The 16,290-nt window shown below is 35.2% G+C and overlaps 1 protein-coding gene across 1 annotated transcript in view; it reads left to right on the forward strand.

Moving 5' to 3' along the window:
• KEA2 (K+ efflux antiporter 2) overlaps window positions 1–16,290 on the forward strand; it is a 133,081-nt gene that overhangs the window by 89,677 nt on the left and 27,114 nt on the right. Inside the window, exons 15-16 of the mRNA XM_089995496.1 lie at window positions 5,104–5,157; window positions 5,273–5,331. Coding sequence (XP_089851622.1) covers window positions 5,104–5,157; window positions 5,273–5,331 — 113 coding nt within the window. The remainder of the gene's footprint in view (window positions 1–5,103; window positions 5,158–5,272; window positions 5,332–16,290) is intronic.

Here is a 16,290-nt window from a genome sequence, read left to right on the forward strand (position 1 = left end):
TTAAACATAAGCAAGTATGATACATTCTTCACAATAACATGCTGTAAATTAGAATGTTACTGGTGCACTAAGGCAAACAACTGCATGTTGTTGCTGCCCACCGTGCACAGCAGTCTGCTGTTCATAGAACACGACAGTGTGCCATGATCAGCACCTTAGGCTATACCCACTAATGAAACTGATTGTGTTCCTTAAATTGTGTGCATACGGCACACACCAAAGGAAATCAGGTTTTACCTGTGTGCACACAGCACACGCCACTAACCTGATTTACATGTTTGCATACGGCACACATGCACCCAAAAATCAGGCTTAAAATAACTGAACATGCAGTCATAAAAAAATGCAGGTTTAATTAAATGGAACATGCAATAAGTCTGAACAGGGACATTACATAACAAATTTTATAAAACCTACATTAAAAATCTATTTATGCTGATAACATCACAAACACATAAAGAGTTTTAAGCGATTAATAATCCAACATGCATAAACAGTGCAAGCGATTGTCTAGTCCAAAACACACAAATAGGTTAGGCTACTAACAACTCTAAAACACATAAACAAGAAATCCAAAACACATAAACAGACTCAACCATTAAACAAACTCCCACACGCATATACAGTTCATGATAAGATTTATTCTACACGCATAACCAATTTAGGTTAATAAAATTCTAAAATGCATGTCCCATATGATTTGATTAATACACAATCTGGACAGGTTATTAAATCCAAAGATAAACGCATAGGTCTAATCATGATATGATGAACATGAATCAAAAATTTTGAATGGCCTAGCCTATTATCCAAAAATCTGTCATGTGTAACAGATCTGTCCACACGCAAAGTGTGACAGATCTGTCCATATGGACAGTGGGACAGATCTGTCCAGACCTGTTCACATGTATAGTGGCAGATTAGATTTTCTTTTCGAGTTCTTAAAGTACGCAGAGCTAGAAATATACAGAAAAATTAACACGGATTCAACTTTAAAATGTGAACACTATAAGCACGAAATCAGGAAGCGTGTACATGCCAAAAAGGAAATAAATGACTGATTTAACAATCATGTATATATATATATATATATATATATATTTTTGCTGTCACACGGACTCTTCTAACAAGGCACCACACCCGCGTCGCACCCGCACCCAGGCGTGTGCAACACTTGGACACAACTTCCTTTGTATTAGGTGAAGTACACCACACTGAGGTCCATTTCCATCCAAAAGTAGATTTAGTTAACCCTAATCAAGTCCATTTTTATCTATATTATATATATAAATATATAAATGCACACATACACATAGTGTTAACTTAAAACTGTTAAATTTATATATATATATATATATATACCCTCCCTGCACCCAAGTTTTTTAAAGTGCTGCATCGCCGCATCCGCAGCTGCACCTATGTGACATAGTATATTTGTATTCTAAATTTTTCCTTTTTTCCCCTAAAATCTTACATAAACTAGATTTAGACCATTTTCTCCCGTTCGAATCAAGAGAGGAACCTGTACCATGGATGGAAGACGAAAAAAAAAATCGGAAAATCTTCATCGGGCGATCGGAACAGAAAGGATCCCCCTCTCCTTCTTCTCTTTCTTCTTATTCTCTCTTTTCCTCTCTTCATTTCTCTCTCTCTCTTTTCTTTTCCCTTCTCGCCCCCTCTCTCTATAGGAAATATAGAGAGATGGGCAAGTTAGGCCCTTTTATAAATACATATATTTTTTGGTCTTCTAGAGAGAGGGTGATGTACCTTCTCAAGTTTCCCATTTGGCTATAAGATAGAATTCTTCTAATGTAGAACTTTATCTCTAATTTTCTCCTTCATTTTTAACTATTTTTTATCCATTTGGTATTTTATTTTGTTTTACTATTTTACTTTAATCCCATTTGGGATCTTCTAGAATCCCTACATATTAGGTAGAGTTCCACCAATGTAGTACTCTGTCATACCAAAAATAAAAATTTGAAATTAATTAATTTTTAATATTTAATTAATTATTTATTAAATAATAAATTTTCAGAAAGTTTCAGAGGGTATCTCACCCCTCTGGGAGTCTTCTTAACATGGATTTTAACTCAATTTAACCTTTATATTGAATTTAAAACTTTAATTTGGTTGGAATTAGATTTTGAATATGGATTCAGATCCAAGATCCAAATCCATACCCAATATCCATATGGATCTCAAACTGGATCAAATCCTAATTAATATGGGTCTTGGACTGAGTCCAGAATCATATTAACTTGGGTCAAACGGATCAGATCAGATTCGATCCAATCCAGAACTGGTCACATCGAGACAGGTCATTTTTTAAAAAATGCAATTTTTGGGCCAATCATATCCCGAATTTTGAAAAACAAAATATCAATGTTTTCAGAATTTCGACACGCATCTAATGATATATTACCTGCATTTTGCCTTCAAATTTCGCTTAATTTTAAAGTTCAAAAATAAAAAGTTTTACCAAATCTTAATTGGCTCATTTAGGTCTTGTCAATGGGTCCCAGACTCAGCTGACGCCGCCTCAAATTGATGATTTTATCAACTTTACCAAAACACTTAGCCAAATTTTCTGAAATCTCTGAATTTAGCATAGTAGAAAAACACACGATATTACACAAGGCCAGATGTTGTATATGCAGTGAACCAAGTATCCCAATTTATGCACCAGCCAAGGACTAGCCATATAAAAACTGTAAAGCGACTTTTGAGGTATTTACAGGTTCGCCTAGGTGATAGGCTATTTTATAAGAAAAGAAATAAAAAGGAAGATCTTTTCATAGTTATGACCTATTCTGATTTTAACTGGACAAGAGATTCAGATGAAAGAAGATCAATTTCTGGGTATTGTATATTTGTTGGAGGCAGTCTAGTTTCTTGATCAAGTCGAAAGCAAAAGGCCATATCATGATCAAGTACTGAAGTTGAATACTAGGTCATGACAACTTCTTCTGAATTGATGTGGATAATAAATTTGTTGCATGAATTAGATGAGACAGTTCTTAGATCAGTTTTATTTTGTGACAATCATAGTGCCATCAAGATTTCGTTAAATCATGTGCATCATGGAAAAACCATGCATATGGAGACAGCATTTAATCAAAAGTAAAATTGAAGATGGTGAACTTGGATTCATTGGTTCAGAAAATCAATTAGCAAATCTTTTTACAAAGGGTTTGACAAAACAAAGGTTTTGATATTTAAAATCCAAGTTGTCCATTATGATTACCATATACAACTTAAGGGAGGCTATTGAGAGATAATGCTTGTTGGATTTGGGTCTTGGATTCAGATCCAATATGTAAAATGACCAGGCATGACCTTTTGTTTATTTGTTTTATTTTATTCTTTCCAATAAAGCCCTTTTGTATTTATTTTGCTGAATTGTATTAGATATGGACAAATCTGTAAATCTGCAAATCTGTAAGTTATACTTTCAATATATATATCAAAGACTCCCACATGATTTCCCTACTGGGAACCGTGGTTCAGTATCCACCCCAACTCTCTGTCACCGTATTCTTGTTTGAGACTGCTCTGGACATCCCTAGATACCAAAACTAACAAAGCCTTCTTGTGTTGTAGTTCTGCTGGCCTCATTTTATTCAGGCATATTACATATTTTCTTCATCTTGAACATGACAGTCAAGCTGATGACCTTTTACTGGCTTTCACGTTACTATGTTGATTTGCTGGTCTGAGTATGTAGAGTCTGCCAGTGGTCAAGTGCAGTTTTACTGGCTATCTTTCCTTTTTTTTTTAAGAAAATGATATTATTTATGATAGGTGATTTTCTTTGGATCTTGTGTATGTTGATTTGGTGTTGCAAAGTTGCAAACTCCTTGTAATGATGTTAATTTTTGTTCTTCATGATTCTTGAATATCCAAGAGCATCACTTTATTCCACGAGTGGATTAGGTGTATGACCCAAATTTTTTTTTGTTTCACTTAACAGGTATTTACAACTAACCAAAACACCTTTTTGGTGTTCAGAGAATATGATTTTTTTTATGACTGTCAAGTTCCTGCTACCAAGCACATAACCATAGAGAATAAAGTTAAAATGGCAATTTATTGGTTGTATATTTTGTGAGATTTTGAAAAAATATATTTATATCATGTTTTTTTTCTGGAAAACCTTGGCTAAAATTAATAAAATAAATTTAAGGCATATATAAAAAATAAAAATTTGAAAAACTAAAACACATTTATGGTTATGTCTCAAAATTCAAACCTCTTAATAAGACTTTCAATTTTGAAAGTTAGACTTTAGGTACCAATTCTCTATTCTTAACAGTTTCCGACATTGGATTTTTGGAAACACATTCCATTCTTCGTGGATGAGAAAGAACTTTATTAGTATTTAGAGTAAGAGAGTGTGTCTGTGTATGTGTGTGTGTGGGGGGGGTGTTAATAAATCATCTTTAGTAAAGACACCATTTAATACAACTTAAATAACCTTAAAAGGATTTTAGTGTCTACAATTTTTTTTTAAATATCATGGTTCAAACATAAATATTATGATAAAATCGTGATATTTACATTTTATCGAAAATATTGCAGCATCTTAAAGTTTAAAATGGCAACCTAACATGTCACATTTTTTTAAGTGATATTTTCAAAATATTGTTGATATTTGTCACTGTGCACATACTCATGCTTGGGCCAAGTACCTGATCTGTCTCCTTGCTTTCTGATGCTGGATGCTCCACACTTTTTTACTTCATTCTATGTTTATTTCAAACTCTTGCGTTTGTTCATGTCCTTTCCGATTTATTCATTTTTATTAGGTCTTTAAGCTATTGTCTTTGCTAAGAAGAACCCTGCTTCAACTATTCAGTAATATCCCATCTTGGTTGGATAAAAAAGAGGAAAAGAAATAAAATCTGATGTTTGTTGCCGGGATATGTTTTTTTCGCACTATTTGCTGCCAAGGCTTTCTAAATTCTTAATCATTGATCCTGTTCTCATTCTGAAGACATCATAATCTATTTGTATATTGGTTGCATATCCTTTAACAGTTATCTGTTTACTTCTTCAGTTACATAATAGCTCATAGTAGCTTTGACATGTTTATGTATGCAGACTGATGATTTACAAGATCATATCATCATATGTGGCTTTGGGCGTGTTGGTCAGGTGGTTCCATGTTCTATTTTTCTATGCCACTAGCCTTTTGTTTTTTTATTCTTCATATTTCCCTATCATCTACCCTATTGATAGGGTTTTGTTTCCTTTTCCTTTTTCTATTTAGATCATTGCACAGTTGCTTTCTGAGAGGTTGATTCCCTTTGTTGCACTTGATGTCAGAAGGTAAAATTTTAGACGAAAATGAAGATTCATTTCCTTTTTGATATTACGAGTAAGATTTTCATTGGACCTTCTTCCACTGGCTTTTTTAAACAACTTTAGCATGCGAACTAGTATATATCTTGAGCATGAATCATGCAGAAACTTCTATTGAAATTTCTTTAGATTCAATGAGGAATCTTGAACATGTGATACAGAGAAAACCATGCAGCTGGGTACAAGTTTTGTAGTTTTAGTTTTAACTCAACATTGAAAAATATTATTTCTGCCGAGTTTCATGTATTTTTTCTTTATGTTTTCTTTTTCTGATTTCTTATTGTGGTAGTCATGTTTGGAATGATTTAGTCAGAAGTCCACACAACTTTATCTTGGTTTTGATTGGTTTTAAATGGCGATCAAAGGATTATACAACCAACTAGATCAGAATGACACTTGAGCATGATCTCACTGTGTATGTGACTTCATGAGTGTATGCATCCATACGTGTGTGTGTGTGTGTGTGTGTGTGTGTGTGTGTGTGTGTGTGTGTGTGTGTGTGTGTGTGTGTGTGTAGAGAGAGAGAGAGAGAGAGAGAGAGAGAGAGAGAGAGAGAGAGAGAGAGAGAGAGAGAGAGAGATTCCTCTTACTGGTGGGAAGGTGGACTGTTTTAATATTTCAACTTTTTTATTTTTTGGTCCTTTTTTGGAATCTGGGTGCGGGTGTGGGTGTGCGGGTGCGGCACTTTAAAAAAACTTGGGTGCGAGGGTGCGGCACTTTAAAAAAACTTGGGTGCGAGGTGTTAAAATGTATCTCCTAAAAATCATTATTGTAAATATAAATATATATATTTATATACATAGAGATATATTTACATATAATATATTATATGTAAATATATCTCTATATATATAAATATATATTTATATATATTTACCCGAAAGGGTATTTTTGTCATTTCCTATTTTACGCATATTCCCTTTTGGAATATGTTATAACTTTCCTTTTTTTTTATTTTTTGTAATTCTTTTTTTCTTTTTATTTTTAACATTTGTTTAATGTGCATTGGGGGTCCCCCAATAGAGTCGTTGGGGGCTCCCAACGACTCCTTTGGGAGCCCCCCCTTTGCACTCTCTTGCATTTGTATAAATAGGGGTGTTCCCCCTTTGTATTTCTTAAGCTTGAGAGTCTCAAGCATTTGGTTCTTTCTATAAAATACATGCCATTGTGCATGTTTATTATTTTTATGCTTTTGCGTACTTTGTTCAAGTGTTGTGAGAGTACCTTCGTGCACATCTTTGCAATATTATTTGTGCTCGTTTGCGTATTGTCTTTTCATAGACAATTTTACATGGTATCAGAGCAAGGTTGATTATTGAAGTTCGTGGGATTCTCCATTTTCGAGTGCCTCAAAAAACATGCATTCCGATCTTTGAAGTTTGAAGTGGTGGATCTTTCTTCTCAAATATTTTAGAAGAATCTTGTGCAAAGTTGGTATTGGAAATATTGTGTTGGTATGCTTTTTTTCTCTACCTCTTTACTTTCTAATGGGCGAAAAAGAGTCCCATTTTGCTCTTGGTTTCAAATTAAATGGGTCCAACTATCATGTTTGGGCCGGAAATATAGAGGCTCATATGAAAGGGAAAGGCCTATGGGGACATGTACTTGGCACAATTCCGGAACCGGAACCCAAGATTACCGTAGTAAATGGAGGCGAAATGAAGATTCTTGAGGGAGAAGAAAGAACCAAAGCCCTTGAAGAATACTCCAAGAAACACGATGAATGGGAAATGAAGAATTTCAAGATTCTTTCATGGTTTTTCTCATCCGTGGAAACCAAGCTTAATGCCAACATTATTAAGTTCAAAAAGGCATCAGAAGCTTGACATTATCTTGAAAAAATGAAAACATCAAGGGATCTATCTCATAAGTATTATCTTCAAAAGAAGTCTATCTCCCTTACTCAAGGTGAAATGACGATTAAGGAATACTTTGCCGATCTTTCCTCTATTTGGGATGAGCTTGCAATGCTTGAACCAAAATGGAGTGGAGAGGCAATTGAGCTTCGTCACAAGCAACTTGAAGAAGATCGGTTCTTCAACTTTTTGAATGGGCTAAGGCCCGAATTTGAGCAAATAAGGTCATCTCTTCTCTCCTCTTTTTCTCCCCCTTCTCTTGAAGATGTTCTCACCAAATTAAGTGGTGAAGAGACTCATATGAATTTGTGTAAACAAGGACCAAATGTTCTTGCGGTCCCTTGTAATATTGAAGAAAATAGTGAGGTCAATGCCGTATCCAGACCCGAAAACAATGTAAGAACCTATCGTCCCCCTCACTTTAAATTTCAAAATCAAGGTGAAAATGGTGGTCAAAGAGGAAGAAGGGACTATAGCAAAACTATTTGTCATTTTTGTAAAGAACCGGGGCATATCAAACCCGTATGTCTCAAATGGAAGAAACTTCTAGTCATGGCTACCACTGGTGTACCGCAGAAGGATGAAGCATCTTCGAGTGGGACCCTTTCTATAAATCAAATAGTGGAAGCTCTTCAACCTCTCCTCAAGGGATCTACCTCCGGTGCGGCCGTATCCACTTCTTCCTCTCCAAGTAAAATCTCTTGGGTTTTGGACTCCGGTGCATCCTTTTATATGTCCCCAAACATTTTTTCACTTTTCGATTATTCGAAAAATGGTTCTCCATCTTATGTCTCCACTGCTGATGGAACCTCTCTTGAAATTAAAGGAATAGGTAATTTTGAAACTCAAGAATTTTCTATTCCAAAAATCAGATTTATACCTAAACTTAACTTAAATCTCCTCTTTGTTTCTCAACTCACGGACCATGGCTACGATATTAAATTCTCTTATGATAAATGCTTAATACAGGATCGCCAGTCCGGGAAATTGATTGGGGAAGGCTTTAGAAGAGGAGATTTATACTATATGGAATATCTTCAAGTTTCAAAAATTTTGTGTAATGTTGCCCGACATAAAGATATAAATGTGTGACACAAAAGACTTGGTCATCCTAATATCACCAAGTTATCATATTTACATTTTGCAAAAGACCTATGTAAAAGCTCTTTTTCTTGTAATGACTGCATTCTCGGAAAAATGCGAAGTTTACCTTTTGAGCAAAGAACTATGTTCTCTTCTAAAACTTTCGAAATTGTTCATTCGGATGTTTGGGGACCTGCACCTGTTGTTTCAAAAGGAGGTTTTTCTTATTACGTAATATTTGTGGACGATTTTTCTAGATATTCGTGGATATATTTTCTTAAGTTTAAACATGAAGTGTTTTCATGTTTTAAAAATTTTCATTCAATGATTAAGAATCAATTCAACAGCAACATAAAGATTTTTAGAAGTGACTCTGGAGGAGAATATCTCTCCAATCAATTTAAGGTATATCTTGAGGATCACAGAATTATTCACCAAAGGTCTTGTCCTAAAACACCTCAACAGAATGGGTTGGTTGAAAGAAAACATAGGCACATTATTGAGACCACTAGGACCCTTCTTATATCTCAAAATATTCCTAAAAACTTTTGGGCTGAAGCAGCTCTTCTGTTTATTTGATAAATCGCTTACCATCTAGGATATTAGGAAAAATATCTCCCTTTGAGGTATTACATAAGCTTGAACCTGATTATAATAGGTTAAGAGTTTTTGGATGTAAGTGTTTTATACTTACTGATAAGAATGACAAGCTCTCTCCCAAGGCTATTCCTTGTGCCTTTCTTGGTTATTCCGAAACTCAAAAAAGTTTTCGTTGTTATGACCTTAGAGATGATAAGCTATATGTCTCTAGAAATGTAACTTTTTTAGAAAATGAGAGCGGTTTTGAAAAAAATGTTTCTCAACAAGAAAATTTTGATTACTCCTTATTTGACTTATTGTCTAGTAATGATGATATATCTAGTGATGATGAGGTATCATTAAACCATGATGAGGAAAATGATGCAGATATTGGTGAACATAACTCACTCAATGAACAAGAAAGTAGAGTTCCAAGTGAGCCAATAACCTACTCTCGTATAAACCAAGACACCTTTAGAAGTGCTATTGATCAATATAGTGAGCTTTCTCCTATTCTTGACCATAGAAGATCTGAAAGAAATAGAAGACCTCCAACTCGTTTTGTATCCTTTGTCTCTTTTTCACCCCGATATAGGGCTTGCCTTAGTGCCATTCACTCTTATTTTGAACCAAGAAATTTTGAAGAAGCTAAAAAATGCATAGAATGACAAGAAGCCATGCAAAGTGAACTTAATGCTCTTAAAAGGGAAGAAACTTGGGATTTCCAAACTCTACTTATAGGAAAGAAAACTATTGGCTGTCGATGGGTCTTTAAAGTTAAAACTAAGAGCGATGGTTCTCTAGAAAGGTATAAAGCTCGCTTAGTTGCAAAAGGGTATGGGCAAGAGTATGAAATTGATTACGAAGAAACCTTTGCCCCTGTAGCTCGAATGGTTACCATTAGGTGTCTTATTACTATTGCATCTATTAAAAATTGCAACATTTTTCTAATGGATGTTAAAAACGCTTTCTTAAATGGTGATCTTAACGAAGATGTATATATGGATGCTCCACCAGACATGAAGATTCCTAAAGATAAAGTTCTTCGTCGTCGTAAAGCCCTCTATGGTTTGAAACAGGCCCCCAAGGCCTGGTATGATAGATTTACTAGTGTAATGTTGGAAAATGGTTTTTCCTCATGTTATACTGACACCGCTCTATTTACTAGAAGATCTAATGCAGGAATTGTGATTCTATTACTCTATGTTGATGACATGCTAATTACAGGTGATGATGTTCAAGGAGTCAAGGGTATTAAGTCCGTCTTGACTTCAAAATTTGAGATGTCAGACTTGGGTTTTCTGACATATTTTCTTGGTATTGAGGTTGCCTATTCGCAACGTGGTTATTTTCTATCTCAGTCTAAGCTTGCTTGTGAGATTATTGACAGATCAGGAATTTCTGATGACAAAGTATGCGAAACTCCTGAAGTCGTGGGATCAAAAATGAAGATTGACAATGGTGTTCCCCTAACAGATCCTACTCCTTACAGGCAGTTGTTAGGCTCTCTAATGTACCTTAGCATTACTCGACCCGACTTGTCGCATGCTATTCACATCGCCAGTCAGTTTCAGCATGCTCCTACAACCGTTCATATGAGTGTTGTTCTTCGCATCATCAGATATTTGAAAGGAACCATGAACAAGAGAGTTTTTCTATCTTCTTCCTCTGAATTAAAATTGCTTGCTTATACTGACTCAGATTGGGGAGGTGACCCTAGTAACCGTCACTCCACCACTGGCTTTTGTATTTTCTTAGGAGAATCTTTGATCTCGTGGCGATGTAAAAAGCAACATAAGGTCTCTTTATCATTTACTGAAGCCGAATATAGAGCCATGGCATCTACCACCAGTGAAATTGTATGGATTCGACGCCTTTTGGAAGATATGGGAGTAGTTGTCAAAGAACCAACAAAGCTATGCTGTGACAATAAAAGTGCAATCTACATTGCCAAGAACCACACCTTTCACGAGCGAACAAAGCATATAGAGATGGATTGCCATTATGTTCGAGAAGAATACTTGAAGAAGGTCATTGATCTACCATATGTGACATCTTAGTATCAACTTGGACTTTTTCACAAAAGCTCTATGTTCGCCCAGATTTCATTTCCTTCTTGACAAACTTGCGGTTATCACACTGTAAGTTTGAGGGGGGGTGTTAAAATGTATCTCCTAAAAATCATTATTGTAAATATAAATATATATATTTATATATATTTACCCGAAAGGGTATTTTTGTCATTTCCTGTTTTGCGCATATTCCCTTTTGGAATATGTTGTAACTTTCCTTTTTTTATTTTTTGTAATTCTTTTTTTCTTTTTATTTTTAACATTTGTTTAATGTGCATTGGGGGTCCCCCAATAGAGTCGTTGGGGCCCCCCAACGGTCACAAATGTGACAGTTGGGGGCTCCCAACGACTCCTTTGGGAGCCCCCCCTTTGCACTCTCTTGCATTTGTATAAATAGGGGTGTTCTCCCCTTGTATTTCTTAAGCTTGAGAGTCTCAAGCATTTGGTTCTTTCTATAAAATACATGCCATTGTGCATGTTTATTATTTTTACGCTTTTGCGTACTTTGTTCAAGTGTTGTGAGAGTACCTTCGTGCACATCTTTGCAATATTATTTGTGCTTGTTTGCGTATTGTCTTTTCATAGACAATTTTACACGAGGGTGCAGCAAATATATATATATATATATATATATATATATATATATATATATATATATATATATATATATATATATATATATAGTCCAAAAGTTGGACATAAATGATCCTGGGTGCGTTGACCACACCCAAGGTCTGGTTGACTGCAATGGGTGCGGGTGCAGGTGCGACACCTAGTTTGCCAAGTCCCTGTGACATAGAATCTGACCTTACAAATGTAATCTACATGGATTGCTTAGTAAGAATTAGATTTTGGAACCCTTGCAAATAGGTTTTTATAAGACCATGTCCAATTTTTTTTTATAAATTTCAAGTCTCATAAAATTTTATGTTTTCATTGAAAATCAAACAGCTGAATTGCAACAAATGGATAATGCTGAACACATCTGTGGGGTCTGATTTGCAAAACATGGCTTGGAACATTGAAAATCAGAACTGTCCACACCAGATGGGCGGTAGGACAATGAACCAATTTCTCTCTACTAAATAAAATATGAAGGTGTGAATGCACATGGTTTAGTTATCCACGCCCCAAGTGCATTCGTGTTAAATGCTGCTTTCCGACAATTCAACTGTATGGATGTGTTCGACATGTTTCATTTGCTATGAGTCGACCCTTGGTTTGTGTTTTTTAAGGAAAAAATATTAATTTTTATAACATTTTAAATTTAAAAAATTGTGGGCCAGTGATTTTTCAAAATCACTGAATGATTCAAAATCCAGTCCCTACTAATTCGGCGGTACATAATACACCTGTATGGTTAAGATTTTAAATAAGTAGAAAAAAAAACTCGTTGAAAAATTGTGTGCACGCCATGCTTACTGATAAATCTGTGCATGCTTACTCCTTACTCAATTATATATGTATAGTAGTGAAGGCATGCTAAATGGGTTTTTTCAAGTTTTTTTTGTTTATTTTCAAATTTTGACTGCACATATGTGATCTACGTGTTTGATTTATAGGGATCAGCTCTTGGTGCTTTTGATTTTGACACATGGGTAGGTTTTTATAAGGTTCCAAAAATCCAAGGCCCAAAATCTTCATAATTTTTTGAGGCTCAAAGTATAGTTTTTTTTTTCATAAAAGCGCATGATCCGGGTTGTTGATTCCTGGTAAATCAAACATGCTGAACACATCTGTGAGGTCAGGATTGTGAAAAAGCACCAGAAATCCATGTCCTTACAAACTAAAGTGATGGGATTTGGGCCGGATCTGTACTTTTACATGGTGAGGTCTATTGGCAAAACCATGTCCTTTACAAACTTTCCCATATGTGATGCCATCCATGCCCAGCATAAATGATTGTTATTTCCATTTGTCAACCCATATGTTGGAATCGAACTCTCCGAGTCCTGATCCCTATAAAATCAAGTTTGTAGATCACATTTGTGCGGTCAGAATTTTAAAATAAAATGGAAATTGCCCAAAAAATTCATTTGGCGTGTTTGCCTCTCTCTCTCTCTCTCTCTCTCTCTCTATATATATATATATATATATATATATATATATATATATATGTGTGTGTGTGTGTGTGTGTGTGTGTGTGTGTGTATAAAATGGAAATTGCCCAAAAAACCCATTTAGCATGTTTGCCTCTCTCTCTCTCTCTCTCTCTCTCTCTCTATATATATATATATATATATATATATATATATATATATATATATATATAACAAGAGAGGATGCTCTAACGGCTATCTTTCCTAAAGACTGAAATGCCCTAAGGGGCATATAAAATACAAAAAGAATAAAAAAATAGAAAATCCTAATGTACAAACTAAGTAGAGGATCAACATGTTTTCCCCTTTCTACCTGTGCCTGAGAAAAATTTTCTGCACCTCGCATTGAGGTGTACTTTTAGCAATGTCATTGAAGATGTAATGAAATATGTGGAAATACAAAATGAGGGCCTCTAAACTCTATGTTGACTAATCAAAAAAGAACCCAACAACTCTATTTGGTATTTGACCAAATACTTCCTATAAAAACAGAAAAGGACAAAAAAATAATAAAGTAAAAGTACTAATGTGTTCCTAATGGCCACAACTTATTACAATGATTGAAATGACCAAAATACCCCTAATGGGTATTTACTTATTATATAATTATATATAATACACACACATGGAGTAGTGCGTAGATGCATGGCCACTTTCAAACATAATTAAAATGAACTTGCGTTGAGCATCCATCGTGCGCGCGATGGATGCTCAATGTCATTATTTTTGCAAAAAGACTTTTAGGACCTTTAGCGGTGACTTTTGTCCCCGCTAAAAGTCTCAGTGGGGACCATGTTCAAAAGTGGTCATGCACCTACAAATTTTTCTATATACATGTATATATATGAATACATACAAAGCATATATATATATAAACTTAACACTCCCCTTCAGCCTTACGGTGTAATCACTGAAAGTTTGAAAATACAAAAAGAATCAACGGGAAGGATCTAAGTCTTCAAATGTCTTCATCTATGTCACAAGGACTTGGCCAACTAGGTGTTGCACCCGTGTCGACACGACGCGACACAGGTGCGGCACTCGGTGCTGCCAACCTGACTCTGGGTGTGGTCAACGCACCTAGGGTCATTTATGTCCAACTTTTAGACTTTATATATATAGTTTTTTATATTTTTGCCGCACCCCTGCACCCAAGTTTTTTGAAAGTGCCGCACCCTCGCACTCGCACCCGCACCCATGTGACATAGGTCTTCATTGGTGATCGTCCCCAAACACCTTCATTGGTTATCTCCATCTTCATGATATAATGCATCAAAAATATTCCTTTCTCAATCTATCGCATCTTTAAGAACCTGTAGAGAGGAAACAAAACAAAGGTTCCAACTACACAAAGGAAGATATGCTAACCAAATAGTTCTATAGTTTCAAAACTAATATGAATATTTTGAACAAGAATAACACACAAGTATAATTTTCAAATAAAGTAGCGAATAATTTTAATATTTTTAGAAACATTAGTAATAATTCAAGCAAGATACACTAGGTAAGAGGAGCATACATCAAAGTTAAATTTTGTTAGACAATCATACCAAAATCAACATATTTTTCAAGAAAGCATAAATATTGATCATAAGAGAATTTGATCATTAAAGGACATAAATCATCAAGAAGAGATACACAATCATGCATAAATAATATTCCAAGGATTTTAGAAAAGCTCTTCAAATCAAATCATCAATTATACTGAGCAAGCACGACAACATGCATATAAAATATAACAATTTAAAAGAACTCTCAAGAAAAGGGGAGTTAATTAATATTTATGCATATAACAATGAGAACAAAATCAATACGAGACATATTCAACATATAATTAGCGCATATTTAATGCACATAATAATGAATGAGAGCAATCTCATAAGTCACAACCCATTAGGATTCACTCACACAACCTAGAATGGGTTTAAGCACAAAGGACCAATCAACAATCTTAATATATATATATATATATATATATATATATATATATATATTGTAATGAGATATGCGGAAATACAAAGAGTGCTATAAGCACTTACAATGTCCACCAATGGACACACAAAAGAGATAATAGCCAAGTCCACAGGGGACAACACAACACAAAATATAAATGCCTCTTTATTGAAAGAGAGGGAGCTCTCAAGAGTGAAAATATACAAAGGGGTTCACCCCTATTTATACAAATAGAATGAGAGAAGGGGGAGGCCAAATGGCCTCAAAAGAAGAGCCACAAAGGGGGCTCCCATGGAGTCGTTGGGGGCCCCCAACGACTCAATGGTGGGCCCCCCTTAAGTGGGAAAAAAAGAGGAAAATAAAAAAATAAATATAAACAATAAAAAAAAGGAGAAAAACAAGTACTCCTAATAGGTACATGTGAAATGACTAAAATACCCCTATTGGGTATTGAATATATATATTTATATATATATTGATTACATGTATTTTAACACCCTCCCTCAAGCTTTACGGGGATATTACCAAAAGCTTGCTGAGAAGGAACATAAAACGAAGACCTGCAAGGGCTTTAGTGAAGAAGTCTGCCAACTGGTACTCGGAAGTAACGTAAGGCAGTGCTATGGTTCCTCTTAGGTATTCATCACGAATGTAGTGGCAGTCCATCTCGATGTGTTTAGTATGCTCACAGAAGGTGTGATTGCTTGCGATATAGATTGCGATTTTGTTGTCACAACACATCTTCGAAGGAGTAGAGATGACTATGCCCATATCACTGAGGAGACTTCTTAGCCACACAAGCTCCATAGTTGTAGTGGCCGTAGTACGATATTCTGCTTCTGTTGAGGACAATGATACTTTATGCTGCTTCTTGCATCTCCAAGAAATCATAAAGTCACCTAAGAAAACACAAAAACCAGTAGTTGAGACTTTATCATTAGAATTTCATCCCCAATCAGCATCAGTATAAGCAATTAAATCAAGTGATGAAGAAGAGGAAAGAAAAACTCCCCTAGTTATGGTGTTTTTGATGTATCTAACTATCTTTAAGACTGCACTCATGTGCACAGTTGCAGGTACATGTTGAAATTGACTGAGTGGATGACATGAGCTATGTCTGGCCGAGTGATGGATAAGTAGGTCAGAGACCCAAAGTTGGTGGTAGGGAGTAGGATCTTCGAGGAGTGTTCCATCTTCCAACCTTAACTTTGCATTGATAACTTCAGGGGGTTTTGTCTTCTTATTATCGGAGATACCAGACTTGGAACAAATGTCAGCAACAAG

Source organism: Nuphar pumila, chromosome 2, assembly GCF_984573655.1.
Source record: "Nuphar pumila chromosome 2, dmNupPumi1.hap1.1, whole genome shotgun sequence".
NCBI lineage: Eukaryota > Viridiplantae > Streptophyta > Magnoliopsida > Nymphaeales > Nymphaeaceae > Nuphar > Nuphar pumila.